Source organism: Nannospalax galili, unplaced genomic scaffold (genome assembly GCF_000622305.1).
Source record: "Nannospalax galili isolate Female #2095 unplaced genomic scaffold, S.galili_v1.0 scaffold281, whole genome shotgun sequence".
NCBI classification, from domain to species: domain Eukaryota; kingdom Metazoa; phylum Chordata; class Mammalia; order Rodentia; family Spalacidae; genus Nannospalax; species Nannospalax galili.
Genome location: NW_008349068.1, coordinates 9,303,779 through 9,324,776, shown reverse-complemented (window position 1 = coordinate 9,324,776; position 20,998 = coordinate 9,303,779). Strand labels below are relative to the sequence as shown.

General features: G+C 35.0%; 1 protein-coding gene across 4 annotated transcripts in view; it reads left to right on the top strand.

Annotated features, from left to right (window-relative positions):
* Positions 1 to 20,998, top strand: part of Erbb4 (erb-b2 receptor tyrosine kinase 4) — a 1,194,626-nt gene that overhangs the window by 911,245 nt on the left and 262,383 nt on the right. For 2 of the 4 annotated variants that reach the window (XM_029569917.1, XM_029569919.1), the window contains exons 14-16: positions 1,719 to 1,812; positions 7,083 to 7,237; positions 14,928 to 15,002. In XM_029569917.1, the coding sequence (XP_029425777.1) occupies positions 1,719 to 1,812; positions 7,083 to 7,237; positions 14,928 to 15,002 (324 nt within the window). Of the gene's footprint in view, positions 1 to 1,718; positions 1,813 to 7,082; positions 7,238 to 14,761; positions 14,807 to 14,927; positions 15,003 to 20,998 lie in introns of all 4 variants that reach the window. The other 2 variants (XM_029569920.1, XM_029569918.1) reach the window with 1 other exon arrangement.

Below are 20,998 nucleotides of genomic sequence, written 5' to 3'. Positions count from 1 at the left end.
CTTCCTCTCCCACTAGAGCCTCCATACTCTGCTATCCCTGCCACTGTCCACTGTGCTGTCAGCACCCCCATCCATTCCCCCCTATCTGCCCTTCTGGTAAATCTAGTCAGCCAGAGGTCCCTGTTCCAGGAGGATCAGCTGTTCCTTATCAATATTTTTAACATGATACAAATGACTGATGATGAATTTCTTTTTTTAACTAAAAAAATTATTGAGAATTTCATACACGCATATAAGGATTTTTGATCAAATCCATGCCCACTCCCTCCCCTCCAACTCCTCCCATATCTCCCCATCACTTCTTCCTGACAACTTCATGTACTCCTTTTTTTTTAAAATGGGGCTTTTTGCAACTCTAACATTCCCCGCTCTGAAGAGGTAACCTTAAAATCTATTAGGGATTAGATTAGAGCTCCAAAATACTTTTGACATTTTTCGCCATTGGACCAGACTATATTGCTAAGAGGCCCAAGGACATTTTGACTTTTAGCCAAGAAACTTGTTACTTTTCTTTGGAGTCTTTTTACCCTAACTGCCTAGCCAATTCCTACTTCCTACTCTTATCACACCATCCTCTGAAGAGGTTATCCAAATTGCCAATAGGGAATCAGGATGCAGACCGCTCTGGCTTCTTCTATGCTGAACAGAGACACAGGGTGTGGCAATTGGGGTAACCCTTCAGTGGGTCTATCTAAAAGACTCCCAAATTGCGTAACTCTCAACTGTAGGGAGAAAAGAAAGTCCTTAACTGGTGCCTAGATGATGTGAAGGAGAAGGAAAGGCAAGAGTAAATCGCATTACAAGTTCTAGACTCCAGGGAAGCAGAAAAAGGTCGGAACAGGGCAAATTTCAAATGTTCATATGAGAGTCCATTGGAATTTCTTGACGAGAGCTTCCAAAATCATCCCTCTATAAAAAAGGCAGAATATTACAAATAAAGTAACTATGAAAATTTAGACAAATTCTGTTAATTACTCTAAATTATCTTTCCCAATATCTCATCATCTTGTTTATTAGTGAGAATGATATGGGTTTAACATGATACAAATGGCTGATAATGAATTTCTGAATCACACAGTTTGGAGTGAACTTTGAATGGAAAATATATGTACTGAAATTTTAAAAGAGGATAAGAAATCAAAGCATGTTTTGAAGTCTCACCCAAAATAAATTTAATAGTCTTGGGATTTGAAGGAAAGGTTTGAAAACACTTATGTAGCTCAGCACACACACACACACACACACACGCACACACACACACGCACACACACACACGCACACACAGACACACAAATACAATAGTTCTTTCAGAGTTTACAAATTAAAGAAGCTTCTACCAAGGGTAAAATTTTATCTGGGAACAAACAGACATAGCCTTACTCAAAGAGATAAAAAAGATTCTGCTGTGTTATCAAAAGAGTTTATTTTGTATTTTTAGAAAGGGCACAAATATCTCTCATGGGAGAGACATTTCTAGAATAAGACAATACTTGAATCAGATGGAGGGGAAGGAGAGCCATCTGGCCGCAGTTTATCTTTTCTTCTAATGGAAGGCTTCCCCCTTAATGCTCAGGGAAATGTGTCTGTTGCTCCTGGCACATTATAGAAACAAACTCAAGAATTTACTCTGCCAATAGGACTCTTAGCAGATGTTACTTCATTTGTTAAGTTGATGGCTTGTTTGCTTACACCTCCTCATGCAGCTAATATTTTCACAGAGAATTTCGAGAGTTTGAAAACGGCTCCATCTGTGTAGAGTGTGATTCCCAGTGTGAGAAGATGGAAGATGGTCTTCTCACGTGCCATGGACCGGTAAGCCTGATGATGTTTTGGGGCATGCTGGCTTATCATGTGTAAGTGTTATATCATTGTCTTACAGTCTATCAATACATTCAGTCACTTTTACTGAGATCCTAATGGAGAATCTGTTAATATTCCATCTTTGAGAGGCTTACAGTTAGTACTAGAGATAAAATATCAGGAAAGTCAACGTCATAATCAGCTATTCTCCAGATACTACATTTGAACCAAAGTATGAGGACTTACAGTTATCTTGTAAGATGACAGATTATTGAAAAGAAAGATATAGAGTGAATATTAGTAAAATGTAAACCTGTACATATTGATTAAAAACAAATGAAGGAGAAGATATACAAGTGTGAAAGTGCATGTTGTTTTGGTGAAAATAATAGCTCACTGTCATTTATTTCTTACCTATCATAGTAATATATAGGGTACTAGATAAAGGAGGAAGTATCATGAACTAAAATTTAAAGCTATATAACAAATGCTGTGTCAGAGTTAAGAATTGGTTATCAGGATCCCAGGAGAAGCCGTGAGATTCATATCTTCATGGATGAGGTGTCATTTACAAAACTGAAAGTTATGGTAGGGAGAGAATGAAACTTTTCAGTCTTCTTTTGGGTTTCCACCTAGTGGACCTTTTCTTAATAATGAGATCAATCTGTGTTTGTCATTCCAAATGTCATCCTTCATTAGACAAATTTCTAGGTTATCTTGTATTAACTCATTTCTCAGTAGATAATTTGGGGTTCAACATTTGTGTGTAACCAAGAGCTTAAAAATTCAAATTTAAATACTGTTCATTTTTTATTAGAGAACTTATTCAGCACTTAACTACTTTAGTAAAAGGTATCCTTGTGTACTTCCAACTTCCATTTGGGCCTCAAATAGCCATTCTAGAACTTTCTCTAAAGAAGGATGTGGAAAAGGTCCTCTTTTTTTTTTTTTTTTTTTTTTTTTTTTTTACCACATGATGACTAATCTTGAAAAGCCAGACCTCAGAGAAAAAGAAATAATGATATTCAGCCTGCAGAATCAAAGTCTAAAAGATAATTTACTATGTAGTAATCTCCAAGTGAGTATGGGAAAGGGCACGTGCACCTGCTTTATTCCTCTACTGTGAAGATCAGTGATGGCATCATGTACCTGCCACATGCAAGATGGAATCCCATGAAAAATGCTCCATCCATTACAATGAGAGGAGATTTCCACAGTGGGTTGTTGGAGCAAGTTGAGATGTTGAGACATGTTCTTCACAAGTATCACATTTTGGTGACTGTTTAGTTGTGAGTTAGAATGAAAACAAGATCTCTTTCAGAGTTTAAAACTTTGAAAGAGAATAATTTAAAAAAATCAAGATTTGGCCATTTCCTTTGATTATAGATGATGTCCAGACCTAGTTGGTTTGAAATGGATATAAGATTATAGAATTACTTTTAACAATGAGCAACTGCCAAAGTTGCCCATTATTTATTTAATTTGTGATCTTCACAGGCCTGCCACATGACACTGACATTTCCTATGGATTTCTTGTTATTTTGTCCAGCCCAATTTTTTTGACATATATTTCTTTTTCTTTTTCTTTTCTATTACCGCAATTATTCTGAACAAGTATCAAAGAAACAGATTCTTACTTTTTTCAGTTAGTGTCATTGTTTAATACTTGCTAAGGAGTATATATGCAAACACACACACAGAGAGAGACACACACACATATATATAGAGAGAGAGACTCATTTGGAAATATTTTTCAAATCTTCTTTAAGAGAGAGACTCTAGATAGGCTGACTAGAGCAATGGATGAACTTGGGACATCTGGGTACACAAACTTGATAGGCCTTAACATATATGACAGAATGCATGAAATTTGCTGGGGGCTTATGGGAAAGTGAAGATGAGAAAGGGGTATAAAGATAATTAGGATTTTTTTCTATAAAATGCACAATAATTTAGTAAAAATATATAAAAATTTAAAAAATAACCACAGAGACATTGTTTGCCACATTAAATTTATTTTTCACATTAATATGTGCTCCATTTTTTCATTCTGGATATTAAAACTAAATTTGTTATAATAGCCCAAACTTTCTTGCAATTTGAATATTTTTAAAAAATCAAGTACTATTAATAATCTATATTTTCAGTTCAAATATTTCCTATTGATAAGAAGTTAATACACTAGATGTAATCTAAGTATATTCATTAATACACCATATTTTTTGCTAGAGTAATTCCATTAGGAACATCTGTATAAAATTTTACATTTCCTGGGAAAGAACTCACCATCTTCCCCCACAATATAACTATATTAGTTTTCAATTGTAAACATTTTCAATGATAACTTTACCTAATATTTGAAAACCAGAATTATTATAACTATAGATTACATTTATTTTCATAACAAAATTGAGCACTATTTGTGACCTAGATTTGATACTGAGTATTTTCCCATATATTTTCAGTCATTGTCTTCTAGGTTTTTTTTTCTCATTTTTCCTATGAAAAATTAAGCTTATAATTGTTAAATTAATTGTTCAGTATAGCAGGTGTACGCCTCCACACTTGGTGTTTAGGGCTTAGAGTGCTTGACTGTTTCCATGTTCTTTCTGTTCCTTACGCTGTGTCCTGCTGTAAAAATTATGGTAGTGGAAAACCAGTTTATTAGTTTCTCTTAATATATATGTTTTATAGTTTGCCTATTAATGTGTCCTGCAAATGAATTAAAAACATTTATAAAATTTAAAAGATTTCTTCAAAGATCTATTTAGGGCTAAGATGACATTCCAGGAGCATTCATGGGACTACAAGTTCAGTCCCAGCAATTAATGCTTTTGCAGTTTTCAAAATAAAAATATTTGATAACTAGAAGGAAGTAAAAATGGATTTATGATAAACACATTTGTTTCCAGATAGTTAATATCACCATATAGCAAGAAAATTATGAAATGTTATGTTTAGAAATCAAAAAAGGCAGTAAGTCAAAAGATCAGAAATTTGGGAAGAATGGAGGAGATATTCATTATACACCCTGCTTACTTTCACTCCCTGAATAGACAATGGAAGAGGATGGGAAGGAAACAGAAGTAAGAGAAATCAGACAAAGTTGCAAGAGACCAAAATATGGGCTGGAGAGAAAGCAGTAGAAGAGAAGGGACTAGGAAAGGGGCCAATTTTTAAAATGTTTTACAAAAGGTAAGGGAGCTATTAAAATAAGAATAATAAAGCTGGGCGTGGTGGTGCACACCTTTAATCCCACAGCACTCAGGAGGCTGAGGCAGGCGGATCTTGATGAGTTCAAGGCCAACCTGGTCTACATAGTGAGTTCCAGGACAGCTGGGGCTACAGGGAGACCCTATCTCAAAAAGACCAAAAGAAAAAAAAAAAGGATAATAATAGCTGTGTTGAAATAACAAACATTTCTAAAGTTGTATTAGCTCTCAGAAACAAATTTAGTTTTTTTAAACGCATGGTACTTGAAAGTCTTAAATGTTCCAGAAGAGCCACTTCCCATTATGACCTATAAGTAAAGATGCTTTGGTTTCATAGCATCCCCATTTCTACAGGAGGCCTCTGAACTGTGGCAACATGGAGGGTGAGGATGGGGAGGTCTGCCATCACTATGTTATAGTCTTTTATGTGTCTTCCTCCTACATGTCATTGTTCAAAGTAAGCCATACATTACCTCCACTGATAGGGGAATTCCACTCCTCCCAGAAGGCTGGATAGTGCTGAATGGTAGCTTTGTTTTCTATAGTAACACCAGGAAAATCAACTGTCACTGAGGTAAAAATATAATGTGTATATCAGGATTTAGTTTGTCAGGGTTGTTGAGTGCAGCGGCAGCCTAGGGGAAAGGAAGTATGCTCCTTCAACTCTATTCTTTGTGTCATTGTATTGGCACTTTATTCACTAGAGTTCACTCTTATGGGAGTACAATATAGAAGAAGGAGCATTAGATATATGGATAATTTTTGTCTCTTTATTATGAAATGAAATGAGTCAGTATAATTCATTTCTTTAGAGGTCTGTTAGGATGTTTTAACTATCTCAGCTAAGGATATTTTGTTTTATACCATACAAAAAACAGTTGAGATGCTTAAAAGAACAAAAAGAACAAAATAATTGGTTGTATTAGAATACACTTCAGTATTAAATATGAATTTATTTTTGTTCACAACATTGTAACATCATAGGATTTTTTCCTGAATATAATTTTATACTACAAGAACTTAATAGAAAAATAACACCAAATTCAGGCTCTGCCTAATTTACTCAGAGTAAGCTTTATTCTGTGTTCTGCAAGAAGCATGTCTCATGTCTTGTACAATAAGCCATGCCACTGAGCATAGTTGCACAGTAAATGATTCTGTATAATAGATGGTATTACGTGCCTAAGTACCCATGAGCAGGTGTTAAAATTGGAAGCATGTAAAGTATTCTTTTATGGATGAAATAAGAAGTCACCATTAACAAACTCTTCAGGAAGAACTGGGATTAGGCTCATAGGTTAATTTCAAATTTTTATTTCAGCTCTTGAATTTCACATTAAAATAGTAGAATAGATAGCTACTTGATTGACGCTTCCTAGTCTTTCGGATTACTGTTTTTCTGTACATCACAAGTATTCAATAGACAACTCCATCTTTAAATTTTAATATACATTATATATATGATTTTGTGTTGTTTTATATTACCAACATATAAATTCTGGCTGATTTTAGGTTGCCATTTAAAAGAAAGTTTGCATCCCACTCATAGGAAATTCAGTGCATTCCAATTTATATCATGCACTATTTCTTATTAACTATTTTGTATATTTATGTATTCTCAGTAAAAGAAATATTCCCATGAAAAATATGCTGTTTACAAATAATGTTGTTTTATAATATCATCAAGAACACAGCACAAGGAGGAAATGTTGGCATTCCTTTGAAAAAGTACTGAACAGTATCAGTGATCACGTTAAATCTCACTGGAGAAATGGCATGAAAAAGAGCTGAAGGAGGAACTGCTTTTTCAAAAAGGGATGTTTCCAGAATGTATATGATAGCACAACATTGTCTACAGACACAGCATGTCAAAGAACAGCTGAAGGCTCTTTAGTGCTGTCTGTACTACAGAAGCAATATCCACATTAGCATGGCTGGAAATGTTCTCCCTAGAGTAAGTTTTATTTGCTACTTAGAGAAGTCTCCGAAACTGAACCACATGAGTCCATTCCAGAGGGAATGAACCTCAGGTTTCTTTCTTCACATTTGCTTTTCTCTTTCACATTTCAGGGTCCTGACAACTGTACAAAGTGCTCTCATTTTAAGGATGGTCCAAACTGCGTGGAAAAATGTCCAGATGGCCTACAGGGGGCAAACAGTTTTATTTTCAAGTATGCCGATCAGGATCGAGAGTGTCACCCATGCCACCCAAACTGCACCCAAGGGTAAGCACCAAGGGTAACAAGGTTGCTAGTCAAGGACTGATCCATGTATGTGTTGCCAGTTAAAGGATTACACATTTGTCTTTATCCCTGGTCGTATCCCTAGAGTTAGACTCATAAAACTTTATTCATTTTATATTCATAAGTGGACATTAAAAGAAATTCTAAATGAATCAAAGTTGTGTGCTCTAAGAGCTCTGCTTAACCTTAACCACTCTGCTAACACTCGCATGAATTTAGTGTACTTTGGATGCAGTATAGAAATTCATTCAACTTTTACTATAGATTGAAGGTATTAGAAACAACAATACTGTACTCATCCTTTAGATATTTGCTTGCAATAAATGTTGATTGGGTTTTCATTTCTTTTCTGTCATAGCTTAAAAATGATAGCCTCTCTTTTATAAATACTTCCTTTAATTAGTCCCTACAACTAAATCTTAGTCAAGCAACCATGATAGCAAAATCAGGGGAACCTAGTAATATATATTCAAAAAATATTAACTAGTTCACTTGTAAAAGTAATTTTGTTGTGTGTTATCCTATAACCTACACTTTCTTTGCCTATATTCAAACAATTCAGAATGATATTTTTCAATTCAGAAGGATTTATTATGTAATATAACCTATGGCAACCTAATGATACTGATGAGAGTTGGATAAAAGAAATCAGGTTTATTCTGAGTGTTATGGCCATGGACGGAAGACACATTTGACAAAGAAAAATACTAAACTCTAAAAGAAATAATGGCGCTTACCTGGCAAAATTCCAACAACTACTTCTTAAAACAAATCTTACCTCGGTAAGGATTTTTCTTTCTTTCCTCTAAAAGGTGAATTAATGCTAGACTACCGCTAAGAGCAGTTTTATACACTCTGTCCTCCTCTTGTCATAAATCCTTGCCTCTATTATAAGCGTACATGAGGATACACACACACACACACACACACACACACACACACACACACACACGACAGAGGCATGGGAACATCCATCCCCAACATACATACCTACCTGCACACTTGTTGAGAATAATCTTGGGAGCTTTATATCTGACAGAAAGTGTGAGGTTCCATAAAGAGATTTCTCTGCCAGGTTAAGGCCTAGCTGTTAGATGATATTGAAGGAGTTAAGCAAACAGCATCATTTTCTGCCAAGTAAACATCAATTTTCAGATGCTGCTACAATTTTCTGCAGGTCAAGAAATCAGCTTAAGTTCCTCTATGAAGTGGCAGATCCTCAGAAGGTAATATTCTGCCATTCAAATTCAAATACAGCTTGGAAGAGCTAACTGCCAACTTCTTGGTTTATACATAAGCAGGCAGGTTGAGGGTGCTGGAACAGTCACCCAGGCACTTTGCTTCAAGGAAACTAGCAGTAATAAACTGTTCCCCTTGTGAGTTTTTGGCACACTTGAGTTGAAGAGTATTTCATGAAAAAAAACAACTGGTACTGCTAGAGTGAAAGAGTCAGCAACAGAAAGAGAAAACTTTGCCTGCTAAAATCATCCACAAGAGGGTTTTATTGTTTTGCAGCTAAAATTAAACCAGTAAATTATTCAATATAATGTCGATGTCAACAGCTGTTGCCATTCAAAATGAGACCTTTTGCTGTTTTTGCAAATCTAATTACAACGAAGCCATTAGGGAAATGAAAGTGAGATCACACAGCCCTAATCTGGATGTGTGGCTGGTGTGTCTTTCTCGCTATCCTTTTAAATCATGATTTTATAATAAAGGCAAGCATATAAGGTAAAGGAAAGTAGAAGTGTGGGCCAATGGAAAGGGTTCAAATTGCCGTAGCAACCAAATTTGGATCTCATCCAAAAAGGCTGAGGTGTAATAAGGAACAAATCTCACCAGTTCACTTGGGAACTCCAAATGAATAGAAAGATGCCCTTAGCATCTCTTGGCTGCAGAATCAGGTTGAGACAGAACTGGAATATTGTAATCCATGGCATCTTCCACGGCAATGTGTTCTCTAACGGTTGACTTTGTCCTGAGGGGGTTTGGTTTCTTTCATGTAGCTTTCTTTTTGTCAGTATCTACAGTTCCTGTTCACTCACTTCATCAAAGTGCTGTGATTCCAGCTCCTGACAAGAATTTAGGAATTCTTCCAGGATAGAAATGCTTAATTTTCCTACCTTATATGCACTATGCTGCTGCATAGCAACTGCGCTTTGAGATCTTGTATTGAAGCAGGGAGGTATTCTGAGCAGTTCATTCTGTCTATTCAAATTTATTAAGAGCATGCAGAAGCAAGATATTTCCATCAAAAGATTAGAGGGGATGCTGGGATGAGTGACTGTTTTCATTCCTAAACACGTGTATGAACTGACCTGTCCGTGTGAGCTCACCATGTCAGCTCCTCTTCAGAAAGCAGCTTTTCTTCACATGTCAATGTGATGTCAGGCTGTTTGAGAACCAAGTTAGTGGAAATAGTCTTTTCAATTGCATTTTTTAGAAGGAAAGTTCTTACTTTGAATACAGTGTAATGATTTTTTTAAAAATAAAATTATCTAATACTTAAAAAATGCTTTTACTGCTCTAAAGCACATTAAGTATATTGGCTCTCTAAGGTCTTCAGGTACTTTTAAGAAAGGTTATCAGCCCCATCAGAAACTTTTCACCAGTGTCCCTATAGATATAAAAAGAAGCATTTTCTTGCTTGAATAGAGGTCATATTTTAGCAGCATGTTCTTTTCCATTCAGTCTTCAACTTTCTTCCACGGAATACCTGCTGTTCTAGATTCCTTTCGGTTACAGTGAAAAATACTATGGGGAAAACCACCGTAAGGGAGGAAAAGGTTTATTTCTGCTTACACTTCTGTGTCACGGTCTCTCATTGATAGAAGTTGAGGCAGGAACTGTAGCAGGAACTTGAATGGAAACCATGGAGGAATGCTGCTTACTGGCTTTCTCACAGGCTCCTCTTTAATTAGCTCTTTACACATCACAGGGACATCTGATGAAGGACGGTGCCACCTATAGTGGGATGAGCCCTCTTGAATCAGTTAATAATCAAGACAATCTCCCATAGACATGTCTATGGGCCAATCTGACATAGGAAATTCTGCCATTGAGCCTTCCGCTCAGATGACACTAGGCTGTGACAAGCTAACTAGGACAATTGCTTTACATCAAGACAGTGGGAAACAAGTTCAGAAATGAAGCATACCTCTTGTGCATTAATGGTTACACATTAATATTCCTCAATTTATGTAATAGATAATATCCTTCCCTACTGGGTTTTGAAATGATGATCAGAAATTTGAACAACAACAAAAAACCATTCATAATAGTGTGCCCCTTTAATCCCAGTAGAGGAAGAGGCAGAGGCAGAGGCAGATCTCTGTGAGTTCTAGACCAACCTTATATAGCAAATATCTCCATAGTCAGACCCTGTGTCAAAACACAACTGTAAAGTTAATTTGAATCAAGGGAATAATATTTATAATTAGCAATACATGTATATTTAAGGAAAACTAACTAAATTCCTTGTAAAATAAGTAGTGAGTGCAGAGATTATACTTTCTTCAGTGACATCACTTGATTCTATGATAATTTAATCTTTTTCATTTCATTTTAAACACAAATTTCATTTTACACATGCATTGTTTATTTCATTTAGCATTGTTGTAAAAAATATGATTAGAAATTTTGTTTAAAAGAAGAAAGCTTGGATTTTTCCTGGTTAGGATTTCCTCAAAAGTTCACATGGAGATCATGCAGGGGATTACAAGGAATATCAGTGATGTGCAGTCAAAAGTGTGGCTCTCCCTGTTGCATAATAAAGCCCTGATTTTCACTGTTTAGAAAAAAAATTATGAGCATTAGAATTATTATTTGGAATATGCTTTAGTCACATTTATAATCCTTTGTTTTATATTTTCAAATATATAAAATGAAAAATAATCTTTGTGAAGGAAGGAAAGAAGAGTTGCTTGTGGAAGTAAGGCTCTAATGCTTATAACAAAAAAAAATCAAGTTTCTTCCATTTTTGCTTCAAAATTTGGAGGAGATTTTCCCAACATTTCTGAACTATATTTGTTAGATGGTACTTGAAGTACCAAGAAATGTTCCACATGGCTTATACTAGGAATTCCAGAGATTTTCTTGGAACTCATTATATATGTTATAGATCTTATGTTTCTATAAATAATGTACTTTGGAATACTATTTTTTAGTGATATTATTCCAGATCCTATTTCAGTCCCTTAACTGTTGTTTTTGCTCTTCAAAAGTTTGATTTCTTTTATTCTGGATTAATGTAATTTTCATGTACTAATCAGTTGCTTGCATAGAGCAAGTATAAAGAACTGAAATATAATAGGTATATTTACACTCTCTTCTTTCTGGTATTATTCTCCTTCAGTGCAAAAAAATGGGTCTGTAAAGATGGCTCAGCATTAAGGTCACTTACTCCTCTTTCAGAGTACCTAGGTTTGGTTCTCAGCACCCACATGGTGGTACACCACTTCCTGTAACTCCAGTTGCAGGGGATCTGACATCCTCTTCTGGCCTCTGTACGTGCTACACATCATATAAGCAAACACTCATACATATTAGATGAAGATAAGCCTTTTTTTAAGTTGAAAAATATGTAATTCACCTTGTCCTTTGATCTCTTCCATTTAACACTGTTATATCATTCATCAGCTTCTCTCTTCCCTCAATTCCCTTAATGGCAGTGCTTAGTCACTGCCTTTACCTGTAGACTCAACCATTTCATTAGTTTAGTGCATTGTCTCATGCATGGACTGACTGTTCTGTATGCCAAAATATTCTAGCTGATTCCCAGCTGAGTGGCATCCACCTGGCAAAGAGATTTAAAATGCAAATAGAACAATGAAAATTGAAAATCTTTTGCTATTATATTTCTCTAATTTTTTTCAATGATGTTTTTCAGAATTTTTTTAGCTATTCATACAAATATACATTGTACATTAAGCATATCTGTCCCTATCCCTCTACCCTCCATTTTCTTCCTCCCCTCCCCCACTTTACTCCCCTAGATTATTTCATATCTTTTGTGTCATATATATATGATTTTGTGCATCTATATAAAATCTAGGGACCACCAATTAGAGCTAAAGGACAATATTTGTCTTTCTGAGATCAGCTTAATTCATTTAATAAGATGATCTTCAATTGCAGAGATTTTCTTGCAAATGACATAACTTTGTTCTCTATGTCTGAAAAAAAATCCAATGCATATGTTTACCATATTTTTTATTCATGTCTTTTCCTCAGAAGAGAAAACCCACAGAATATTATGGCTTCCTTAAAACAATACGGTGGTTTTTCATTCAGTAGTCTAGTAAGAAGACTTCATTGAATTTAGCTCCTGTGTAACATTCCATCGAGCTCTTTACTTTCTCTGTCACCTGATGTTTTGCTCTCCATCTACTCGTGAGTGTTTGCTCATATGCATTAAGCATTACTTTTGATCTATTTTTAAACTCCTGCTATATGGTGCCCCTTAACAATCACTACCAGACTAGTCATAGCTCTCAGCATCCCAGACTACAGACTCTGTATTCTTCCAGGATGGTGAACATCACCTTCCAAAGCTGGTATTTTTGATGTCCTCCTCCATATTATACATATGGCATTGTGCCATATGCATCTGTTTTTGCATCTGTTTCCTTCAAATTGTGAACTCAATGGAAATAAGTAGAAAAGCATCTAAATCAGCTCATTTCTCCCTACAGGTTCTGAAGGGTACAAGCATGTTAGTAGGCATGTCACACAGGTTCCCCAATGAATGAAAGGTTTCATTATTCACACTCTCACACCAAGCTGAATTTCACTATTGAAAGATTTCATCTTCAAGGGTCATTATAAAGATTTCAAACTAACCATAGCTTTTCAGACTCTCACTAGGAAATAAGTAGACTGTTAATTTTACAAAATGGCAATACTATAATAAAAAGTATTTTGAAGGAACTATCAAAGGACTTTAGAAAAAAACAGTTTTTAAGAATAGAATAAGAGAAAGTCATTTTATATTTATGAGTATATTGCCTGCATGTTTGTGAGTGCATCCCTGTCATGCAGTGCCTGCAGAGGTCAGAAAAGTGTGTTAGAATCCCTGGAACTGGAGTTACGGACAGTTGTTAGTGACCATGTGGTGCTGGGAATAGAACCCAGGTTGTCTGTAAGAGCAGCCAGTGCTCTTAACTGTTAAGCCATCACTCCGATCCCTATTTTCTATATTTCAAGATAGTTTTGATTACAGATTACGCAATGCACTGAGTTAGTGGTGTGTTTTCTTATTTCCTATCTGTTTATCTTTACGTACTTTCATCATGATTTTTTTGCAGGTTAAAATTTGCTTTTGCTGCTCAAAACAAATTCTCAAAACAAAAATGCAACAAATATTCTAATTAGTAGAAATGTTACAACATATGTACTTATTAGTCAAATGACATTAGTTTACTAACATTTGGAGTCAAAGATATAATGCATTATCCGGCTTTGTCTATGGATACTTGAAGCTCTTTTTCAGTTTTTAAAATTTAGGGTTTAGACAAACATGCATAATCTTTATTAACCTTCATATTGGTGGTTCTATAAATCATGGCCTTAAGAGCTATTTGTCTTTGGTGAGAAGAATAAAGAGAAATAAAATAATTCAAATACAGTTAAGATACAAGAAATAGTTCCTTACTGTGTCACAATGAAATTAGAACTCTGTGTATTTAAATAAAGTTGTTCAAGTGTTCATCTTGGTGGATTCCTTAGCTACCTCCAGGTAAGCTGATTCATTTGCTCACAAAGTATTTATTTGTTATTGTTTGAGTTCAATAATATAACAGTTTAAAAGTATATTTTTATCTACATGTCATGGCATTTCTGTTTCAAAAGAGGTCATCAAGATAAACTGCAGTATGATCAAATCAGTTAATATGATTTCTGAATAAATTCTCGTTTAGTGTAAATGTGATTTAAAGATAGTTACAACTAAGGATTGGAATAATCTGATTATGTAAAATATCCATGGGAACTTCACTAAAGTACGCTAACTTATTTGCTGCCAACATACATCTTTAATGAGAACTAAACATAAGGCTATTATATTATAATGAATTGTTCATTTCCTTTTTATTGAACTTTGGATTTTATCTAAGGTTATGGTGCTTTAAGAGAAATGATAAACGTGAGACTACTTACAGTTACTGAAATATCAGTTTTTTCTTCTAGCTCTGCATAATGATGAATGATGCAAGTGGGTTGAAAGTTCCAGAAACTTCCTTTATGTGTGTAATATTATCCACAGGAACAGGGTAAAGGTTCCCTTGCTATCTACATCTTTCTTGGAATTATATTTGGGTGATAATTTCATTTCACTTCTGTGTATCCACCAAGAAAAGAACCTTCTTCAAGTTTTAGATTTTTGCTGTTTCAGAAACTGTCTAATAACTAAAAGTAAGAATTTGGCACAGTCAATATTTATCTCACTGACTCTTTTCAAAAACAACTAATATTTCTTTCCTTGTGTCTCTTTTAAATTTGCATCTGCAGGTGCATAGGGTCAAGTATTGAAGACTGCATCGGCCTGATGGATAGGTACTTGGTGTGCTTGCTTCCCATGTTCTTCCTCCAAGGCTCCATGTGTGAGCACTGGTGCATGAGTGTGCATGCCACTGTGGATGGAGAGTGATGTTTTCTGTTCTGTAATTGCCTGCAGGTGTAACGGTCCCACTAGTCATGACTGCATTTACTACCCATGGACGGGCCATTCCACTTTACCACAACATGCTAGGTAACATCTACCATGTTTCCATTTTATCACTCAGATCCTTTCCCAGATGCCACAGACAAAAGAAAACTCACCATTTGGAGTAAAGTTGTAATACATTAGGGAGTCACCAAAGAATCGAGAACACTTTTCTTTTCCAAACCACATTTCTTAACTTTTTTCTTCATTCACTATGATTTCAGAGTTCTAATTAGTAATGTCATTGATTTAAAATTTAGTGACTTTTTAACATTTTGGTAGCTAACCTAGAGCTTTATTAGAATATTTTCATTCTTAAGTATATAAACAATTTCTAAAAGCAGTAATTTAAGGGAGAAGTTTAAGAGTTGATCTATGCTAATGTTTGATATAATTTGATTTCCACTTCTTATTTTGTGTTTTACTGGTAGATTCTCCAGATAGCAAAGTTATTCTGGAATCAAAGTAATGTAGAAAATAATTCATAAGGATAAAAATGTAATTTGGAATGTAAGAGAAAACATTATTCAAATTCACACAGTAACCTGTACACAAAGTTTGCAGTGGCTCTAATCATAGTCGCCGAAAACAGTAACCACCTCAGACATTCCCCAGCTGTGGTAACCCCTGCACCCTGATACTCTTGAGTAATAAAAAGGAAGAAACTTCTGCTAAACACACTATGGATGGATCCCAAATGTGTTATGCTGAAAGAAAGAAGCCAGACGGTAAAGAATTCTAGGCAAATGCTGCTAGGCAAAATTACAGGCACAGGAAATAAGTCAGGGTTGCCTAGTCCCAGAGTGTGAGGAATAAAGTTCATAATAGAGGGGTTGGAAGGAATTTGAGGGAAAATGGAATGTTCTAGACCTTGATCATGGTACAAGTGCTTATCACAAACTATAGAGATACACATTTTACTGAAAATAAATGATATGTTTTGTATTTTACTTTTTATCCATCAAGAAACATAACTTTTAAATTATTTCATGGAACATTTTCTAAATGAGAAAATAGTAACTGCAATTTTATATGAAAATATTTCTGGCTTTATAAAACAAGTTAATTTGATTTTTTTGGAAGACAGGCAGTAATGTTAAGCTATAATTAGCAAATGAGAATTTTAGATGAAGGGTTGAGTTAATGTAAATTTTTATGTTGTCATATGACATGAAATTTTGCAAAACATAAGTATATAACTCAGTGAATGTCCCAAAATGAATCTTTTGTGTAAGCATCAGAAGACAGGTAAAAGGCACAACAGTAAAGGAGGCCAAGGAGCTCCCTTGGAAACTATGCCAAGAGTAACCATTATCCTGAATTCTAACACCATAAGTCAATTTGTCTAATGTTTGCATCTCATTTAAATTCAGTCATAATATAGTATTATTCTATGAATCTGGCTACTTTCACTAAATATTATATGTATGATATTCATCTATGTCATTGAATCCATTCATAGCTTTTCCATTCATATACCTTTATATGTGTTCAAATTTTAAAGTGATCAAATTAGTGACATGTTATTTTCATAAGTTGTTTGTTAATGAACTAGTCATTTTTCTAAGGGAAATTATGTGTTAGAGTAAAATGATTTACACAACAGTGGCACTTTGATACTTGGGCATAATTAGACTAGTAAGTATAGTTCTCTAGAACTAACTTAAAACTATGAGCAAATTGGGGCTGGAGAGATAGCTCAGCAGTTAAGAGCGCTTACTGCTGTTGTAGAGGACATTGGTTCAGTTCTCAGCACCCCCATGGCAGCTCACACCATCTGTAACTATAGTTTTAAGAGATCCAATGCCCTCTTTGGCCTCTTTGGGCACTAGGAACACACATAGTGCAAATATATATGTATGCAGACATACACATAAAAAAAAGATTAAAGAAACAGGAGGAAGGGAAGAGAGAAAATAACACGAAAGGGTCAAACAGAACTTTTAAGTGCTGTTTTGTCTTCCAAAATCCATCTTGGATTCCAGCTACAATCATGAAACAGTCTTTCATCTTTGGGACATTAATTGAATCATCAAACTGTTCTTTTGAAGAGTGTTGTTTTTACATTAATTTTTATTATTTTACTTAAAATTATCCTCTTAGGTTAGTGAGAAAGTATTCAGAATGAAGGTTAAAGCATGCCATCTAGGTATGTGGCTGTTAGAACCTTAAAATTTTCTGAGTCTTTATGTTCTTCATTTTTAAAAGGAATTGTTAATAGTTCCCAACATGGTGATGAAGATTTTATGTCAACAACAGTGCCTGGCTCATAAAAGTCACTCAATAAATGTTACTGTTTTCCCAGATAACAAGACATGCTACCAAGGGGAAGGAGAGAAGTCTCTCAGCATCACTCTGAGAGTGGTGATGTGTACTAATGACTTCCTAATGGCTTCCCAGAAGGAAGTGGAATATTCTTGTCATTTTTGCCTTGAGAATCAGGGTCACAATGAAGGTCACTGGTACTGATGGCAGTCAATCACAGACTGGTATTGAGAATGACAGATCACTTGTAGTGGAGAATGTTTGTGACTGATGTTCTATAACTCAAAATCGTAAGGTGCCTTATAGATTTAATATTTTCCAAATTTAAATGAAAGCAGTGCTACATTTATAATCCTACAGCCTGCCTGTGGTTCCTAGGAGGTGTTCTATACTGTCTAAGAGACCTAACTGTAAGCAACCTTGTCAACAGTAGATATCTATAACCAGAAATAGTGAAAGGACAGTGTAGCCAGTCACTCCTAAGAAAAGTCACCTGCAGCCACTGTCGAGGTAAAGAGGAGTTTCTTGAATGTGAAAGCTGGGGATCAAATATTGCTTTCTTGAATGTGTAAGCATGGGTTCAAATATTGGCTCATATTTCTTATTGCTGAAACTGAGTAATAACAATACATTTTTAAGATGATGCTTTTATGCCTTATAAAATTGGTGTGAGGATAAAGTGAGACAACACACAGGAGCCATCCTGGAATAGACACTGGTGGCAGGCAGTTACAGCTCTGATTGACATGTCATCTCTTTGAAAAAATCTTGTTTTATTGTGTCCTATTTGTATTTTACATATAAACAGCACATTAATCCAATAGCTTAGTCGTGCCAGGGTGAACATATTGAAATTTCTCAGATTTTAAGCACTTAAATTTCATATCAAACCACTACTCAGTGGAATGATTTAAAGAGTAGGTAGCTGGCAGGAATTGTTTCTTATAGAAAACTCCAGATGTCTTTAATTAATACTTGTTTTCTTCTTAAGTTTAAAACATTGTGACTCTATTTTTTTTCAGTTGTATTGACTTACCAGAATTAAGTGATCTGTCATGGGCTATTTAAACAATAGCTTAGAATTTACATGATGAAATTAGATTTTACTCTTTGATTAAAACATGACTGTGAAGCATTTTTGACTCAGATTGGATGACAAGTGAGAGTAACAAAGGTCTTCCTGTTTAGGTCTCACATTTCAGCATTGGGCTGTGTGACAGGGCTCTGATTATTAAGATTTTAAGTCTTTTTCCTTAAGTTCCATGGTAGTTTTTATAAGCTTCTGTCTTGATTGAGTAAAGCAAATATTATATAATGAGAAGACCAGAAATAGTACAATGGGAAATAATTGTTTTAAGTTTCATAATCAACCTTTTAACTAGGAGATTATCCAACTACTTACTTTTCTCTTAGTCACAGAAAATCACATTGAACACTCCAGTGTGGCTGTTTCAGAATATTTAGAATTTGTACTCCCCACTGTCTCATTATAGTGTCTTCTCTTTCCTAAACCAGCAGGAAAAAAGATTGAGGATTTAAATGAAAGAAGGTGGAATGTTTCCAATCTTGATGGTCTTTCATTTTCTAAGCAGTGTTATTTTTTTCCCAGGTCTGCAATTTGTGAATTGGTTTTCCACATTCCACTTACCTCACAGGCCACTACTGGAATTCCTTCCTAGAGAATTAGATGGGGCAAGAGAGAAAAGAATTTAAGATTTTTTTTTGTATCCCAGAATATCTGAATTATAAGGAAAATAATGCAGGATACTTAAAATTCTTTCCCTGGTTTACAATCTGAATTAAATACCTTAAGATAGAATTTTCTTTTCTCAAACCTCTCCACCTCCATAATTTTTATTTTTTTCTAAGAATGTTATGAAGAAATCTCATCAAGACTTTTACTTGTTCTTTTATACAGCATTTACCTTACCATGCCCATAAACTACTTTCATGTAGATCTGGGAAGAAAAAATGATAGATTTCATTCCATTTTGCAGTCTTTATCAAATACAGGTCAAAAATGTCAAATCCTACTCTCTTATTCAATGATAGCCTGAATTTGTTAGTTTCAATTAGTATTGACTCTATTGGTGAGACAAAACTGTTAGGGTTCTAGTAAGCTTTTCTGCTTCTGTGATAAAATACTGACAAAATACAAATTGGGAAGGAAAGTATTTATTTGGCTTTTTTTCCCCAAATCATTGAGGGAAGTCAACATAGGAGCTCAAGAAATGGCCTGGAGGCAGGAATTGAGGCAGAGACCACAGAGGAATGCTGCTTGCTGGTTTGCTTCCCCCTCTCTTGTTCAGCCAGATATCTTATAGAGTCCCACCTGTCCAGGGATGGCAGTACTCACAAAGGGTTGGGCCATTCTACCTCAATTAGCAATCAAGAAAATGCCTCACAGACATGTGGCCAAATCAATCTGATGGGGGAAGTTCCTCAGCTAAGGTTTCCTTTCCCAAGTGTTCCTAGTTTGTGTCATGTTGACAAAAATGAACCAGCAAAACAAAACAAAAAGTAATCTGATTAAATATTCCTTTTAGCTTTATGAGAGAAATATAAAAATAGATATGGTAAATTTATACTAGATATCTATTCACGCATTTTTTGTCTGGCTCCTTGCTCTAAATCAGTTAGTCTATGTGCTTTACAATATGAAGTAAAGTCACTGAACTTAGTTACTCTAAATATCCAATGGACAGCTCTTTGAAAAAGTTCACATTTTCATTCCCATGACATACTTTTACTTTATGGTACAGTGGTTTTTGCCTATGAGATCACATAATAGTTTTTCCTTTATCAGAGTGATCTGTGTGTGATAGATGAAGAGATGATATGATATTCTTGGCATCACTTTCTCCAATGGCACATTGTTTATTTTTGCTTATTTTGCCCCCAAGAAAGTTAGTTCATAATTTATGTCCAAAACAAATAGTCCAGATCACTCATAAATGGTTACCTTTGATGAGTGGCAGTTATATTATGATCCCTAGGACCAATAAATAAAGTACACAGCCTTTTTATTATAAGTCTACCTTCAGCCATCACATTCTGTATATTAAATTTACTTTTGAATTAAAGCAAGTTCAAGAGGTGAAGGAGAGTGTGTGAATCTCTTTTCTAGCAGGTGATTTGTGCCTTACTTCCCAGGGCCTGTGAAATACCAAAAATTTCTGAGAATTAACAGTTATTAATTATTGCTCATGCTGCTGAATTGGCTACTTAAAAAAAAAAAAATTAGGATCATTAGGATGCTCTAGTGTTTTCACATTGATATCAAAGTGTTCAGACCACAGCATCAAAGCTTTTCCAGACTCTAGAAACATTGATATGTTCAAAATTATCAAGTACAAAAATGTGACCAAAGTATTCCATTTTTGTCATTGAAAGTCAAGGACTTTGTTATTCAATTCGAGAAACGTTTAGCACAATGAGTAAAGATCAAAGTGTGGTATGTTGAGGGAACTTTTCAGACACTTACACTGTCATCCTGCCAGAAAAAGTAGTAACATTTTATAATCATTAATTTCTAATTTGGAAAGATGCTAGGACTGCCAATTACCTCACATTTATCTTAGGTTTCTGTTGTTACTGACAATCTGATTTATGTTATTGAGAGTAAAAGCAAAATAGTGTAAGATATCCCTGAAGTCTTGACTCTTTCTTAAGATGAACTTCTGTTTTTAATAATACTCTGCCCAGGCTAGTGTTCTTATGAAGAACACTCCAGAAGTATCAGTAAACCATCAGGATTACGCTAACATATAAACTTT